The sequence below is a fragment of the Schistocerca gregaria genome, chromosome 7 (genome assembly GCF_023897955.1).
Source record: "Schistocerca gregaria isolate iqSchGreg1 chromosome 7, iqSchGreg1.2, whole genome shotgun sequence".
NCBI lineage: Eukaryota > Metazoa > Arthropoda > Insecta > Orthoptera > Acrididae > Schistocerca > Schistocerca gregaria.
This window is the reverse complement of record NC_064926.1, coordinates 518,389,747-518,408,417: the sequence shown is the minus strand read 5'-3', so window position 1 is coordinate 518,408,417 and position 18,671 is coordinate 518,389,747. Positions and strand designations below refer to the sequence as shown.

The following is an 18,671-nucleotide window of genomic DNA, read 5'->3' as shown; positions in this document are numbered from 1 at the left end:
TTCTCCAGTTTTCTAGAAAAATAAACAAGAATCTGAGCGTCTGTAGGTGACAAGGGATGGATTTCGACCAAATAACAGAATTCTTTCATTTCATAAAGGAGCATAGTTTGTATTATTTGAAGGAAGAGAGACGTAAGAAGAAGATATTACTTTATATTTTAAGTACGAAATAACGTAGAATCAACAACACTGACTTTCATATATTACTTTCTTCTGTTCCATGAGATGAAAATTTTCGAAATCACTTAATTCACACTGAAGAACTGATTTAACTTAAATTAATGACAAAGGAGAAATCTAATATACGTAAGTGACAAAGAAACGAAGTTGCCACATCATATGTAACAGTTTCTTTAGTTTATTTGCTCCGTTTTCCTGGAAAGTTGTTTTGTTGTAACAGACAGGGTAAAATGCTTAGAAGACAGGCCGAGAAAACAACTAAAGATGGGCAAATGGAAGGGGCACTAGGGGAAGGAAGGAGACACAAATGAAAAAAAAAGGAAAGGCGGACCAGCGATGAAGTGCGTACCTGGAAACCAGAATGTCGCGGTGTAAGATCTCGCTCAGACCACGGATTTTTCAGTTTTCATTTTTACTTAGCCTTCAACCACAAATGATGTAAGAAGTCGTCAGAAACCACACGTGGTTCAGATTCCACGTTAAACTGCAGGTTTCCTTTCCCCTGGTGGATAAGTGTGATAGGTTAGGCACACGCGAGTCGATAAAGTGGCGTACAATAGAAAGACTACCAGCAGGACACTGAACCACACGAGATTTTGTGATTATTATCTGTAGTACATACCTTTATCTACATACACAGGCTAAGTTTACACGAAATCCTCACAGCGCTAATCCCACTCGCTCTTGTCTAGTTTCATTTTATAACCGCCAGAAGAATTAAAGGAAAATATTTTTCATTACTTCCAGTTTAAGATCGAAGAATTGTTTGCTTATTGCCAAATGTGATGAAATATATATGGAGACTGAAGTGTGTTGTGATCAGCTATAGGGAATCACTGTCACAAGGAAGTATAATATTCTGATTCTGCTTTATTAATAAGTGCTGAATTACAATTAAGTCCAGTAAAACTACCAGCATCCACAATTCCCTGCCTACCCCCTTCCCTCGACCATGCTCCTACCGTAACATCTACCAAGCCACAGATTGTTAGTTACTTTCGCATCGTCTACTGTATGTTAAATCAATTATTGGATTTGCTTTTCACTCAAAACAAGTATAAAAAATGGTTTAGTTCGCGTATCTAAACTCAATGCTTATAGTTTTCATTTGCTTTTACCTCTAACTAACAAAGAACACTGCACAACCTACTTTGGTAGAAAACTGTGGGTTTTAAAGTAAAGGTCACTGCGATATTAACGTTCTTCAAGACGATGACCATATTTCGTTTTCTAACAATACACAGTAAGACCGATACTCTGTAGATAAGGAGTCGGACTACACAGTAGTAGTATCTGCTGGCTGTGTAACTGTGTTGCTTGCAAAATCTGTTATTGGCCTTTGATACCGTTAGCTGCTTAACTAGGTAAAATTCTTAAATGTGAAGTACGGGGTGAGATGTAGGGATTACGTGTTTCACTGTTTCATCTGTCAGTTTGAACAGAAGAGGTGCGCATGTTTGCGAGAACGAATATTGTGATGGGTGTATTGGAAATGCTGGGCTGTCTGACGAAGATATCCACTGAGATACAGAAGCACTTCCACGAAGTGTAAAAGGGCTACAGCTCCATCATAATAACACTCCGACCGCAGCTCCATTCGATACACTTCGCTATTGTATTCTGCAGTTCCAGACAACGTCCTGAGGCCTAGTTTGTGAACTGGAGCTACAGTACTACGTGCAATATTTTAGAGAAATTAAGTTTAAGCTATGTGTTCGCTCGTGATGCTTTGTACCTATTCATTAAAAACGTAAAGAATTTCTTGATATTTAAGGTTTTCCAAGTAGTTGATAATACTAAGTAATTTACTGTTTAATATTGCTGTTACAGAAGCTAAATATGAAAGTCTGCAGATCTCACTATTACTATCCTTAGATGTAAATCACTCTTTTTACAAAAAATTTAACTTCTACAATGTAATGAGTTGCTTTGCTAAACTATTTTGTGTGAAACTGTTAACTGGCACCTGCACAATCGTATCTGAGTTTTCGGGTGTTATCAGTAATTACTGTGACTATGTGTTACGCGTTATACATACATGTCTGAATGCAGTATATGTGTGCTGATACATTTTTGTGAATGAATCCGTGTCTTATCTTTCCATATACTGATTTCGAGGATACGTGATTCAGCTGTGTTGCCTGAAGTGAAACCTTTGTTCTAATACAAAGCTCTGTGGTTTTCATGGGTGGGAGTTTCCAAGACGTCGTGAAGTTTCAATAAGTCTGCAGTGAGTACTAATTTTTGCGAATGATACCGTCTAGATCGTTTAATGTGTTCTATTACCATATGTTACGGCTTCGGTCGTCATCGATACAAAAATTAGAACTCGTGAAGCACAGTTCCGTTTCCGTTTGCAATAAAATATACACAGATTGACAAAAAAATGACAACACAAAGAAGGAGCTGTGCGACATAGACGAAAGTTGGTAGTCGTGTTTATACATCTGAAAGATGTTGTCTGTTCAAATTTCTCACCAGCCGCGTAAGAGTGACGTTACTGGCTCTGCTCAGAGGATGCAAATCACGTTTCCTTTGAGTACACGGTGTAACGGCCGTGAGCGTTAGTAGCCTTTGAGAATTGACACCGCAAACACATCTTACAGTGTGTGCCTGTGTGTACTTTGTGTACCAATGTCACTTCCCACTTTCTCTGTTCCAGTAGCTTATGGTTCGTGGAAGAAAGATTGCTGGAAAGCCTCCGTGTGGGATCGAATCTCTCTGAATTTACCTTCGTGGTTTTTTCACGAGATATATGTGGGAACAAGCAAAATGCTGGTCACTTTTCTAGGACCGAACGCTCTCGGAACTTTAACGGTAGTCATACGTGATGCAGAACGCCTCTCTCTCCGTGTCTGCCAACGGCGCTGCCTAACATCTCCGCCATACTTTCGCGCCTACTGAATGAATCAGTAAAGAGACATGCGGCTTTTAATTCGATCTTCTCTATTATGGTCCGGATTCCATACTGAGGAGCAATATTGAAGTCTTGGTCGAACGGGTGTTCTGTAACTTACTTAATTTGTTAACGGATTAAACTTTCTGACAATTCTTCCAATGTATCTGTGAGGTGTCTGCGTTACTCGAGACTACTTTCTCGCTGTCGCTCCACTTCAGATCAGTCCATACGCATACTAGTAGATGTTTTATGGAAGTAACTAATTCAAGTAATTGTCCTACAATTTTGTAATCATGCAATAAAGTGTCTTTCTGTCTATATATTCGAAGTATGTTACATTTTTTTTATGCTGAGAACCAACTGACGCTCCCTGCACCAAGCGTTGATCCTCAGCAGATGTTCCTACTTTTCGCTACAATTTTCTAGCAGTGAGATTTCTCTGAATACAACAGCATCATCCACCCCATGGAACTTCTGACGTTTCCTACTTAGCCATTCATGTATATTGTGAAACATAATGGTCCTACAAGATAGCTTTAGACATGAAGAATTTTTTCATGCTGTGGTCTGTTTGCTGGAAACTCTTCAATCACATCATACAAAACACTCAGTCTTCAGGCCACAAGTGGCCCACCCGGACCATCCGACCGCCATGTCATCCTCAGCTGAGGATACGGTCAGGAGGACTGTGTGGTCAGCATACCGATCTTCTGGTCTTTATGATGGTTTTCTTTGAGCGAAGCCGCTACTTTTCGGTCGAGTAGCTCGTCAGTTGGCATCACGAGGTTGAGTGCACCTCTAAAAATGGAAACAGCGCCTGGCAGCCCGGATGGTGACCCATCGAAGAGCTGGCCAGTCCCGACAGCGTTTAACTCCAGTGATCTGCCGGGAACCGCTGTATTCACTACGGCAAGGCCGTTGCCAAGCCCATCATACAAGTGGTGTGATATTCCACACGTCGCGTTTTGTTCGTTAGGCGGCAGGGTGGGAATCTGCCTGCGTCACTTGTATCTACTGCTTTCTGTGTCTAGTGGAAAGCAAGGTCTAAAATTCATGCGTTAATAGCTAGGAGCACTTATTCATCTTCGGTACTACGAAGCACATCTCTTCTACTGTGAGCATTTTCCTATTACGAATGACCTACAAAACAGTAAGCAAATGAGGACACACTCCGCTGTTATTTCCTAGAATACAGCAAGCAACAATCATCTGTTAGTGTTGTTACTGTAATTTGAAATCACAGTTCTGGTAAGTGCAGAGCATACATCAGTTGTAGTGGGATCAGTTTGTGCTTCGATATATTTGTAAAAATTTTTAGTTTTTCTTTGCACTTATCAACAAAATGGGACTCAGTTATTTGTTAGTGTAACTGTCTGACATCATCATCTCTTACTGTGTGGAAATGGAAGCAGCCGCCGAGCCCATGTGTTGTACGTAAAAGAAGTATTAAGTGTCCAGAACACAGTGTATCATATGCGCAATTATTTAACTATCTATTCCAATAACTAGAAGTTCGTGGCTCCATGGCACCAACAGCAGCACACCTCGCGCCGTTAATTTGCCTATTGTGGAGATGTGACTATTGCAACGAGTGGACGAATACCCTGGACCTGGCGTAAACGTTGCTCCAGCATCTATCGGCCTTAGCCATGGTCCAGCCTCTCCAGTCTTGCATGAACAGTTCTTGTACCCACATCATATTCAGCGTGTCCGAGCCTTTCAGAAACAAGATGAGGCAGCCATAATATAGCTGCTGTAAAGATGTGGTGTAGATCCATTTTTGACAAGAAATATACCGCTCACAGACGAGACTACTTTCATGAGGGGATTGTCAACACCCGTAAACCAAGGGCATCCACTAATGCTTATCAGATTTTAGTCAAATAAGTGAGGTGTCAGCGCCTGCTTACAATTAACTTCTGCTGATAAAGTGACAGGACACACTACCATACGGGTTGACGGGTACAAGGTGGTTGTAATTAAACTGACGGTGATACGGATGCTGAAATGTGGGTTGTATAAGTCGCTGGGAGGTGAAACATCGTAAGTATTTTCATTAATCGGTTCACTTACACAGTAATCTGAGAAAAAATAGTTCAACATTCTGCCCCTAGGTGAAAATATGGCGCAGCAAGCAGTCAGAATTTGTAATGTTGACTGTCTTGATGTCAGTATGTTGTTTTTCGCTTTAGGGTGCGTGATGACTTCTTTTTTGAAATGACTGTTGGTGTAAAGATAGAAGTTTTTCGTGTGAAACTCAATGGCTATGGAGAAGAAAGACGACAGCAACAGTAGCGCTGAATTGTGGAAATATAGCCGACAGCTAAAGCTGCACAGAGGTCCCATTTTACTAATGATCTAAAGTATATGCTCAAGAAGTGTGAAGAAACAGGTGAATTTGGTGGTGTAGCCGAGAGAGGGAGGCAGCCCATTCCTCAGGCAGTGTTTGATGAAACTGGTCTAGCTACAGCCTACCAAGCAGCACATGCTTCAAATTCCAGAGCCAGTGGACGAGCTGTGAACTAGGAATTGTCTCTCCTCCTCGCTAACAGTTCATAAGATTTTTCATCACATTTTACACTGGTAGCCGTACAAAATTCTTTGCAAGAACATAACTATGTCCGCCGATAGCTGTGGCCGAGCGGTTCTAGGCTCTTCAGTCCGGAACCGCGCTACTGCTACAGCCGCAGGTTCGAATCCTGGCTCCACTGTGTCCACACTACTACAGTTCATGCAAGATGACACGACACCAATACTGACTTGCCAAATGAAAGTATTTGCTTCGTGAAACCTTTAGTAATGACCATATAATTTCTAGATGTGTGACTTTCCAGATCATCCGACATACATACATGTGACTTCTGGTTGAGGGGATAACTGAAAGATCATCTGTATAAGAGATACCTCCTGGTATCAAGTATAGCATATGACGACATATCATTCCTATTACACTGGATGTGTCAAGAGCAAAAGTCGAACATACATTGTTACGGATGCAACATTGTACTTTGTCAGTAAACCATATTGAACGCATTTTGTAACCCGTGACCTTATCCTAAAAAACGCGCCAGAAACAACGTTATCAAGTGTGTGACCGTTCCTCCACTTTTCCGGCACCCACAGTACATTCTGGTAACTTGCACCGCCAGATTTTCAGCTGCTGGCAGATTATGAAAGTATTTTTTTTTTCAGATTACAAGTGCACCAATTAATGAACATACCTACAATGTCTCAGCGTCCTGCGATGCGTACAGCATTCGTCATACGTCAGTTTAAGCCGGATGGGGTGACCGAGCAGTTCTAGGCGCTACAGTCTGGAACCGCGCGACCGCTGCGGTCGCAGGTTCGAATCCTGCCTCGGGCATGGATGTGTGTGATGTCCTTAGGTTAGTTAGGTTTAAGTAGTTCTAAGTTCTAGGGTACTGATTACCTCAGATGTTAAGTCCCATAGTGCTCAGAGCCCTTTGAACCGTCAGTTTAATTATAACGACTTGTAGTTTCACTAACTGTTGAACGAGTAGCCTGTCACGCTTGAAGTACCATTCCAACAAGTGCAGCAGATGTGGTTTGTGTGTCACAGAAGAGCAGCCAGTGACTCCGAAATACATAAGAATACCTCAGGCAGGCATTTAATGAACAGTTGATTTGTCGTTGATGTCCAGTGTGTTGGCCGGTTTGTTCTCCCGATCTTGATTGTTGGGGCACCGAAATATATTATGTATGCACTTCCCATTAATGGCGTACAAACACTACATAAGCGTGTCGTCAATGCCTGCCAGCGTATCCGTAACCAACTTAGAGTTTTTTTCAGAGAGTGCGTAATTCCATAGGATGTCGGTCAGAATCATGACTAATCTCAAATAAGTATTAACGGAATACACCATTTTATCCAAGTCTCACAAGATCATACCGTATGTAATAGCAAGCAGATTACATTAGAACCTTGGCTTTTCGTATGACAGAGGAATGCGTTCCCATTGTTTTACTGCATCCTGCAGGCCGTCCGTAATAGCAAAGAGCTTTGAGTAGAAGAGATGTTTTTCACAGTAGCGGAGTTGAACAAGTGGTCATGGCTCTACAAGTTTTGCTTTTCGAAAACGTTTGCACTGGACATTTTTGTCTTGTTTTGGTCCACGCTACCACCTATCAGAATATGAAATACCTTTCTTTTAACACTTTATCTGCATTTGTCAGACTTCAAGACTGAACCACGAAGTTCAACCCTAGTGATTGTTGCAGTTTATAGTGCTACTTTAAAGCTTGCTCACTTCAGTTCTTGTTCTACCAGTGGCATCAGCGAAACGATGTGACTCGACTTACTAGTTAATACATACGATCAGGATTGACAGCGTGCTGTAATTATTTCGATAATGTTATCTATTTGATAAAAGTACGCAACAGTGACCCAGAATAGTACTACCTCTGCGACGTTTTCCGAATTCTTTGTCGTAAAATATTATCTAGTGGTAGAAATATGACTGACAGTACAAGTATCAATTAAATCTATTATAATCAAAACAATATTTATTTATTTATTTATTTATTTAACCTGATCAGATTAGGGCCATCAGGCCCTCTCTTACATCGGACCAGTGTTCCACACATGCAGCATTTCACACATCAGAGTTACATCATGACAATAGTTTAAATGAGAATGTTAGCTTACTCTAGTGACAATATGAATAAAGAGTAGTGACTAAGACCTAATTAAGTAAATGCGGCAGTATTTTTACAACAGATGCTATACATACAGATTATGATAAAAGCAATAATCAAATGTAATGACAAACATGACTAAGACTTAATAAATTAAATGCTGGCAGTATTTTTGCAGCAGGTGCTATACATACAGATTATGATAAAAGCAATAATAAGCAATAATAATAACAGTAAAAAAATCAAATAATAATGACAAATATGAGAAGGATTGGCAATAGTAACGAAGGTTTGTGCAGATGTACATAATATCTTGGTGTTTAAAGTAGGTGTTTACTAGTTTAGCGTGTTTTGGGGAATGGGGATTTAAGGAGGGGGAAAGAGGGAAGTAATGAGGTGAAGTGCATTCATGTACAGAGGAAGGCATTACTGTTGCTTGAGTAGATACGTCATTAACTGTTTTTTGAAGCTGGATATGTTTTTAAGTTCTCTAACATAACGAGGGAGGTTATTCCAGAGTCGGGTTCCCGCTACTGTAAAGGACTTGGAGAAGGTGACTGAGCGATGCAGTGGAACGGAGAGGATTTTATTATAATGGGAACGTGTATATAAATATATAAATTAAATTTTCGTTTGATTTCTGTGTAGTTAAAAGTCATCCTTTTCTTCTTTACCGTCAACTGGAGGCTCCATACTCCACGAAACCTCTCTGGAGATGTTAGCATTCTTTTTTGACAGTTTTACTTCACAGGAATCGAAACCAAAGTTTAGAACACACTACGACTTATTGGTCATAAACTTCCAAAATCATCCTTCGAACATAAAATGCAATACTGCGGCCGCATGTGATTGAAGTGACTACATTATACTTAAATTTTAATAGACATTTTCAACAACGTACTTTTAATAACAGTTCCAAGTGATATTATCGTTAAACATTGGTGATCACGGAATAAGAAAATTTTTGACGAAAGTGTGTAGTATGTTGGCCTACACGTTTATTTAGTGTCATACTGTGATATTGAAATATACCTTATCGTGGATCTCTCAATAATCGAGATAAAAAATCTCCTTCCAATATTCGGAAGACCTTTACATAAACCAGCGGTGCAACGAAGCACATTGCTGGTGTGCTGAGCTAAATGGTGACATCAGTTTTTTATGTAACACCTTTTTCGCTCAGCAACAGGAGAAAATAAAGTGAAACAATTGTAAAGAGAAACGTGACTGGAATTAAAATGAGAGAAAGAAACACAAAGTTACAGAACATCAATAAGTAATCGTCTCTTTACCTTGTTGTCGTGGAGGAGACTGAATGAGAAGAATATTTAATCTAACAATGAAGGCGTCCTGACTACGGAGAACGGTTTTGCGGGATTATTCACTGTGTCTGTCACAAATATTTCAGGTAAGGTAAGGGGAGAGAAAATGTGTATTTCAAGTGAGATATGACTACCATTATTTCGTCAGACAACTCGTCGCCTGCGTCCTATCACCATTTTATTCATTACTTTATTTCCTGTCGTGTAAATTGCAGCTGATGCGTGCATCACATCGCTGTCACATAAATGACTCGAAATTCCCGGAGAGCTGAAATGCGGTGCCTGTCTTTTTCATGCAGAAGTTGGCAAAATAGAGGAAGTTGTTAGTAGCGTCTGGAGGACGTCAAGTTTCAATTGCCTGATGCTCGTATCGTTCGAGCTTACAGGGCTCGGCGACGCCGAAGCATCCCCTTGAGCCATCGTAAAATTTCTGAGTTAGTCTTCTCTAAAAGCTATTACAAAGTTTCTTTCGAGCGTCACACTCCTCGTTAAAGTATCCGTAAGTGCGACGCACATCGCAGCGAAACTCCAAAATAAGCTCCACTTTCCATCACATGAAACAAATTCTGTGTGTTTCAGGTAAGTAGGTCACCTGTTTTAGCAGATGATCGTGCAGTTAAAACAAAATAGCACCATTCATAAAGTACTGATTTAAATACAGGTCTGTTTCCGTGTTTCACTTTTCAGCCACCAAATTAAAGGCCATAGCGACCACAGAGGCCAAGCAATAGTTATAAATAATCGGTGTTTCATCACGGTCGTAGCTGTCGCTGCTGGTAGTAAGTGACAGATAATGCGTTGTAACATTAAACACACAACAACTGTAGAAAGAATACAGCATGGACGGAAATGAGTCAATGACTCACATTGCACAGACTGACAAGTAGTCATGTCCTTTAGACATGGCTGGTATGAGCGCGAGGCAGCTATCTAAATATCAAAACTCTTTCTGGACAGTGAATCCTTTATCTGAAAAGAAGTTAGTGTCGTTTCTTACGAATGTGTGTCGCAAGTTACTGATTTGAGGATGACTGTGTCGATTTAGTAAATCATGTTGCGTCTTAATGGCGAGCACAGATCTGAAGTGCAACATGAGTACACTTGTTTATTGAACGCCAAGTAATGTTAACAGAAATAGCAGGATTATGTGGCCAACATCTCAGAACAAAAATTGTTCAAACGGGAAATGGACCTGTTTTATATGTATCCTCTGTCTTAAGGATACGGTGTGCACTCAGTTGGAATGAAGAGACCCATTTACGACTACATTGCGAGAACTATTCCCTACAACAATTACAAGAGGAAGAACAAAGGATAGAAAAGTGGACTCAAGTTCAGTACAAAATTCTTTTAAATCCACATTCGGCTGTCCGACTAAGGAATTCTAAGGATTACCTGATTCTCTCGAAGGAAATGCCACATTGATTGCTTGGACATGACTGGTTAAAGGTAACTGTGCTGTGAATTTGAGTAGTGATGCAATCATTAACGAGCACTCATGAGTTAGTGGAAAACGAGTTGCAGCCCAGTCAGATGCTATGTTGATCATCACGCTGAGAATTTTCTCCGTGGACTGAACACACAACTCCCTTGAACTAGGTGAGGAAAAGTTTGACAAATCACCGCCCGTGCACCAACAGCAGGAAACAGTGAAAAGATTGATAAATTCCTAGTCTGGAACCACGCGACCGTTACGGCCGCAGGTTCGAATCCTGCCTCGGTCATGGATGTGTGTGATGTCCTTAGGTTAGTTAGGTTTAAGTAGTTCTAAGTTACAGGGGACTGCTGACCTCAGAACTTAAGTCCTACAGTGCTCAGAGCCATTTGAACAAATTTTTTCGACTGTTGGTAATCTGACTGCAAAGTGGAAACACGAAAGAAAAACTACAGCTAAACCAAGATCAGCAGACATCGTGTGTAGACGAATAGGGACTTCAACGCAGTCCGCGGTCCCCGTTTCCAGAGAAACAGGCATACCTCAGAGCACTGTGATGAAATTTTACGCAGGGTACAGTATTTTCGTGCATACAAAGTGAGTGGTGCAGGCTTTTCAACCAGATGATAGGCCCTAACGTGCTGAGTTTCTTATCAACGTTGTAGAACTATTCGATGCAAACGATGGCCATGTCAATGAAGTATGCCTTTCTGATGAAGCGATTTTCCATATCTCCACTAAAGTAAACAGGTACAGTAATCAGATATGGGTATTAGAAAACCCACTCACCGTGATACAGCAGTTAAGGGTCAGCAGGAAAGAAATGTGACTTAATTTACAACATAATCTTTTTACATCAACCCATCTATACGACAGTAATTTGTCTGGAAATGTTGGAACATTACGTTGTACCCCAGCTGAAGGACTTTCAACCATGAGTAGTGTTTGAACAAGATGGTGAACTCCACACTGGGGTATATTTCTTCTCCAGTTCTTAGATGAAACCTTACTGGACGACCAAGTTCACCAGACAGAGCTCTCTTGGTTTTTTATTGGAGTGGGTGGGGGGGGGGGGGGTGTTCACGTTGAGGAAATAGTGTTCAGTTCGCCAATTTCAAATATGGAAGCTCTTGAAGTACAAATACGAGTGTCTGTAGATTGTCGGTAAGGGGAAGAGTTGTTGATAAAGATGTTGAGAGAAACTGAGTATCACCCTTACGTCATACGGGCAACAAACAGAGCACTTGTGGAAGTGTAGCCATAAGACGTTTGTGATGAAGGAAAGGCTACATGCTCACTCTGTATATCAACTCAAATTGTGCATTTGAATATCTACTGGTGTGACCTCGAACTTACGCAAGAAAATATGCATAAGAAGACCACAATGAGTGGTAATTACAACAAGCAAAGCAGTGACGAATCCAAGTAGACATGGCGCCTATGAGGTGTGGATTAAGTAATGTCAGAGTACGAAGACGTAGATTAATTTATAAGGAAACAGTGTTAGTTCACACGACTCGTGATGGGCTATAAATGCATAATTAGAATAATTTATGTATATTGAATGATGCTCATATATAAAGACAGGTGTAATTAATACTCTGGAGAACGAGAAGATTATTTGATAATGAGTGTTTAACTACGGTTCTAGCGTATATAAGAAAACAGAAAATGGAAATAGCCTGAGCTCATATTAAGAAGAATTTACATCTTACGCACTACATAGTATTCGTTCGATAGTATTCGGCACCGGAACAGTGACAGGGCCTGAGGACGGCCAAGTCATTCCCTTGGTCGTTCCGTTCTGGAGACACTTTTTTTTAAATTACAATGGAAGCCAGGCAATAGGAAAATGGGTGGCAGATGTATCATTGAGCTTTCCATTGTTGGAACGTTTTCCTTTTGCCAGTACGAGGTCCACCGCCGATGGACTGTGCTGTGTACATCCTGGCAGTAACTGTGAGGAGTGATCTTAGTGTACGCTCTGCGAGACGTGGAGTATTTGTGCTAACGTGCGGATGGCTGACGGCAACAAGTGATCATTTGCACTTTTAAAAAATGAAGGTAACGACCGTGGATGCAAGAGTTATTTCGGCATTATTGGGTCTTGCAAATTTTGCACCATATTGTTCAAGTATGTTCATCAAGAGTAGCCATTATAGTACTTCGGTCTACCCCAGATATTACAGAGGTGAAAAATATGGAGGAGTGCCTTAGCACCACGTCACAGTCAGCACTTCATCAATTAAGGCAATCTAGAGACCAGTGTGTAGAAGAGCCACTTGATATTAGTTCGGTAGGTGTTCGAGATGTGTACTGATCTAAGACACCAACAGTCAAAATTAACAGACGTTCACCGTTCAATAGCAACATTAATGTCACGCACGAAACAATGAGTTCAGGAACTGTTCTAAGATGAATGAACAAATTTATGTTCCAAAATTCGTCCCTTCAGTAAACTGTTTTACTTGTGTAATGTCCCGAACGTGAATCAGTCTTTGTCCTTGCTGGTGTTATGCGCTGTCACTCCACTTTAGTGGAAAATAACATCCATGAGAACAACAGTAGGAAATAAGAAGTGAAGCTCGTAATATTGTTTCGGAACAACATTCTAGTGAATACAGTAAACGATTCCGACGAAGTAGGATCACCTAGTTAATTTTAATGCAGCAACAACTGCTGTTAATGATGTTAAGAGTGTGCAGGTTACGAAAAACTGGTGTTCAAAGAGTATTTACTGTTTATTTAGTTCAAGTCGAAAGTTATAAGTTTTGAAATATATTTTTTAGAGATTTCTGCAGCTATTTTTGTAAATTACACTACTCCAGGAAATACTGCAACCAGCCATAAGAGTCTGAGAAATGATTTTATGGTCGTTTCGTATTCGAGCCCATTGTAAGACGGTAGCCTTTATTTATTTGGATGTATTACATTTGGGCACTAAAATATGACGAAGGTTTCGTGATTGCATGTTTTATTAGTGGTTTTACATTTGTTTCACAAATTACAGCAAACCTTGTAATTATGTTATTTACAAATCGTTTTACATCGAATATAAGATCTATACATTACACATATTTCACGAATAGATCTCCCTTATGAATTACAAGAGAGAAGTTTGATTCTCTTTTACGATCCATGCCGATCCATGAGCTAAAGTAATTACAAGTCGGCAGATACACTTGTTTACGCTGGCTGCTAATTTCAAATGCCAAAGAACATAATATGGGTGCAATACAAGAAGAACTAGAATCAAGAAGTAAAATGTCCCTCCAAAACCTCATACTACTCTATAATTTTCAAGTGACAGTAATATTAATTAATTGAAACAGAAAATATTGTTCATTGGCCATTACACTAATAATTAAATGTGTAGCTTCAGAAATATCTGCACTTCGAAGAAGCAAATTTGCAGGAGCACCAAAGTTTGTCATATCTGTACACATATCATTTTCTTTGGCAGATGAAATCAGCAGGCGATGTAAATAAATGTATCCCACATCTCGTATTATGTTTAGTTCATGGATCAGCCTGGGTAGGAAAAAAAGTTTAAACCGCTTTCTTATAACATGTAAAAGATGTTTTTCGTGAGTTAAGTACAATTTTCTGACAAGTTTGTTTGCGTGGCCATCCTCCGTAGCAAGCTCAGAAATATTTGTTATATAAATGAAATTTTATTGCTGCAGCTGTAATTTATTTATCACAGATGCTTTTTGCCTTCTTTTACTGAAAGGAATCTTCAGTGCAATAGTATTTTTCCATCAGCGTTTCCCCTCATGTGGTCCGGTGGTCGCACCAGTACTTGATTTCCGACACGTAAGCACAATGTTGTATTGCTAACTTTATCAATCACACTTTTCATCACGTTTACTCCTATGTTTGTAGTGCACTCTTTCTCTTTTGGCACTAGTAATGGATATTTGTTCGACCAATGTGCATTTAAAGACGTAAATATTCTGAGTTCATTATGTCTTTCCTCCTGCTTTTTGTTTTTTGTTTTTTTTTTAAATTAAACAAATAGAAAACAAATAATATTGTTTGCATAATCACCATAACTTTGTTACATTCTATGGGAGAACTGTTAAACCTTTAGTAAACTATGTAATATCAAAAACTTTGTTATACACTGAAGAGCGAAAGAAACTGGTACAACTGCCCCCGTGAGCACGAAGAAGTGCCGCAACAGGATGTGGCATGGACTCTGCTAATGTCTGAAGTAGCGCTTAGGGAACTGACACCATGACTCCTACAGGCTTGTGCCTAGATCCATAAGAGTATCAGGGATGAAGATCCCTTCTGAACAGCACATTGCAAGGCATCCCATGTATGCGCAGTAATGTTCATATGTGGGAGGTCTGGTGGCCAGCGGAAATGTTTAAACTCAGAAGAGTGTTCCTGGAGCCACTCTGTAGCAATTCGGGACATATGAGGTATCGCATTGTCCTGCTGGAATTGCTCGGATCCGTCGGAAAGCACAATAGACATGAACGGATACGCCATACCATTACAGTCCCCTGCTGACATGCAAGGTCCATGGCCGACCGAAGTGGCCAAGCGGTTATAGGGGCTTCAGTCTGGCACTCACGACCGCTACGGTCGCAGGTTCGAATCCTACCTCGCGCTTGGATATGTGTGATGTCTTTAGGTTAGTTGGGTTTAAGTAGTTCTTAGTCTAGGGGAGTCATGACCTCAGATGTCAAGTCCCATAGTCCTTGGCCTCGGAGCCATTTGAAACTTTTTTTTTTTTTTTTTTTGCAAGGTCCATAGGTTCATGAGATTGTCTCCATACCCCTACACGTCGATCCTTTCGATACAATCTGAAACAAGACTCGTCCGACCAGACGACATGCTCCCAGTCCATTGTCGGTGTTGACGGGCCCAGGTGAGACGTGAAGCTTTGTGTGGTGCAGTCATCGGGAGTGCAAGAATGGGCCTTTGGCTCTGAAAGCTGGAATCGATGACGTTTCTTTAAATAGTTCGAACGCTGACACTTGTTGATGGCTCAACACTGAAATCTACACAATTTGGGGTTGCTTTTCTGCCACGTTGAACGATTCTCTTCAGCCATCGTTCGTCCCATTCTTGTAGAATCTTTTTCCGGACGCATCGATATCCGAGATTTAATGTTTTGCCCGATTCTTGATATTCTATGTACATTTGTGAAATGGTAGCACGGAAAAATCCGCAATTCGTCGCTACCTCGGTGATACTGTGTCTCATCGCTCATACGCCGACTATAACACCACTTTGAAACTCACTTAAATCTTTTTAATCTACCACTCTAGCAGCAGTAACCGGTGTTACAACTGCATCAGACACTTGTCTTACACAGACGTTGCGGACCGCAGGACCGTGTTCTGTCTATTTACATATCTCTGTATTGGAATACACATACCTATACAAAGAGTTTGGGAGTAATAATAAATGACAATCTAACTGGAGTGTGCAAAAAAGCATCAGCATTCCTTCATGCCCTACAAAAATATAAAAAACTCTTGCCTTTCGATCTGAAAAAGAAATAAGTACAAACGCTTATACTCCCAATCATTGACTACAGCAATATTATCCTACAAGGCCTGTCACAGGAAAATTCAGGACTTCTGGAACTGGTCATGAATGGCTGCGTTCGATATATCTGTGACGTTCGACTTTTTTATCACATTTCACCAGCATATGCAAAGTTGTCCTGGCTGCGTGCAGACAAACGCAGAGACTTCCATACGCTCTGTCTCACTTACTGCCTTATAAATGTACACTGTCCCTCATACCTCTCCTTAACGCGTACGTCGGAACAACATGACAGAAACACACGTTCCCATCGTAATAAAATCCTCTCTGTTCCACTGCATCGCTCAGTCACCTTCTCCAAGTCGTTAACAGTAGAGGGAACCCGACTCTGGAATATCCCCCCTCTTTATGTTAGAGAACTTAAGAAATATGTTTGGCTTCAAAAAACAGTTAATGACGTATCTACTTGAGCAAAAGTAGGGCCTTCCTATGTACATGAATGCACTTCGCCTCATAACTTCCCTCTTTCCCCCTCCTTAGATCTCCCTTCCCCAAAGCTCGCTATAGTAGTAAACATCTACTTTACACACCAAGATATTAATGTACATCTGCACAAATCTTCATTACTATTGCAAATTTTTCTCATGTTTATCATTATTATTTGATTTTTTTTACTGTTACTATTATTGCTTTTATCATAATTTGTATGTATAGCAACTGTTTTAAAAATACTGCCAGCACTTACTTTAATAGGTCTTAGTCATTGCTCTTTAATCATATTGTCACTATAGTAATCTAATTTTCTCATTTAAACTATTGTCATGATGTAACTCTAATGTGTAAAATACTGCATGTGTGAAACACTGGTCCGATGTAAGAGAGGGCCTGATGGCCTTAATTTCATTAGGTTAAATAAATAAATATAGTAGTTTCTTTGACGCTTCAGTGTGTTTTAGGACACAAATGTACAGCTTTCCAAGCAACTGACACTACCTTCTGAAGAGGTGCTCAGGTCTGAAACCAGCAACGGTACAATAAAATCATTTCTGGGCAAATCAGCGGCTGGCTGCAGTATTTCCTGGAGTGTAACTTACTATAGATAAGTGAAGTAGTACCGAGGTCACGCCGCTTTTCTGGCGACACCATAAGCCCCTATCTTAAGACGATCATAGATCACTGTATCTGATGAGCTGGGGAGAGGGAGACAGGGTCGCCACACGCGGCACAGTGCGCGCGGCAGCAGCTGCTGCTAGCGCTGAGCGCTGAGCGCGCGACCCACCGTCTTATCGCGCAGCATGGCGACGCGGCAGTCGAGCAGCAGCAGCAGCTGCTGCTAGCGCTGAGCGCTGAGCGCGCGACCCACCGTCTTGTCGCGCATCATGGCGACGCGGCAGTCGAGCAGCGCGGCAGCAGCTGCTGCTAGCGCTGAGCGCTGAGCGCGCGACCCACCGTCTTGTCGCGCAGCATGGCGACGCGGCAGTCGAGCAGCAGCAGCAGCTGCTGCTAGCGCTGAGCGCTGAGCGCGCGACCCACCGTCTTGTCGCGCAGCATAGCGACGCGGCAGTCGAGCAGCGCGGCAGCAGCTGCTGCTGGCGCTGAGCGCTGAGCGCGCAACCCACCGTCTTGTCGCGCAGCATGGCGACGCGGCAGTCGAGCTGCGCGGCAGCAGCTGCTGCTAGCGCTGAGCGCTGAGCGCGCGACCCACCGTCTTGTCGCGCAGCATGGCGACGCGGCAGTCGAGCAGCGCGGTCCCGCCCAGCGGCACGGCCACGGCGCGCGGGCCCAGCGCGGCGTCGCCGTCCTCCAGCTCGAATCGCGGCCCCCAGTGGTGCTCGTGGTGGTGGCGCGAGCCGTGGTGCCGCACCGGCGGCTCCCACCCACCTGCAACACCAGGCCCAACAGCTCGTCTTCACTGCACCGTAGGACACTTCTCTCAGCGCATCTCTTTCGTAGACTCACTACAAAAACTTTCTGCCACATTACATACTTCACTTGTTACTACCTGTGCTCGGCGACACAGTGCTCTGGCATGGACTGGTTAAACAGAAAAGAAAGAAAAGAGCACACATTAGTGATACGTATGGGATTAGGACATGCGTTCTAATCCCCCTCTCTCCCTGTCTCTCTCCATATCCTCTTCCCCATTTCTCTTTCTGTCTCCTCCTCCTACTCCTCTCTCTGTCGATCACCTCCTCGCTCGCCACCCACCTATTTTCACTCTCTCTCTCTCTCTCTCTCTTCATCTCTTCATTACACCTCTCTCTCCCTCTCTATGTAGAAACTCCTCTCCTTATTCATTTATGCACCCCTCTCAATTTAGTCCTATCCTCACTCTCTCTTCATCAACGTCTTTTCGATTTCTACATCAGTTTCCTCCCATCCATCTAACCATCTCCTCTCCCCCACCTCTGTATATCCTTGGAACTCGTTTATTGTAATTGAAACTTCAGATTATGTAGCATATACGAGAGTTGCCCAGAAAGTAATGCTCCACATTCTTTCCTCCTCCAACAACAATGCTACAAATGCAGAACGTTACATATGTTTTATTTGAAACCTCTTGAGTGAACGCGCCAAGTTTCACCACTTCCGACAGATAGGTTCAAATGGCTCTGAGCACTACGGGACTTAACTGTTGAGGTCATCAGTCTCCTAGAACTTAGAACTACTT

At 41.8% G+C, this 18,671-nt stretch overlaps 1 protein-coding gene across 2 annotated transcripts in view; it reads right to left on the bottom strand.

Annotated features, from left to right (window-relative positions):
* LOC126282013 (zwei Ig domain protein zig-8-like) overlaps positions 1-18,671 on the bottom strand; it is a 1,268,067-nt gene that overhangs the window by 86,294 nt on the left and 1,163,102 nt on the right. For both annotated transcript variants that reach the window (XM_049981405.1, XM_049981404.1), the window contains one exon: positions 17,706-17,881. In XM_049981405.1, the coding sequence (XP_049837362.1) occupies positions 17,706-17,881 (176 nt within the window). The remainder of the gene's footprint in view (positions 1-17,705; positions 17,882-18,671) is intronic.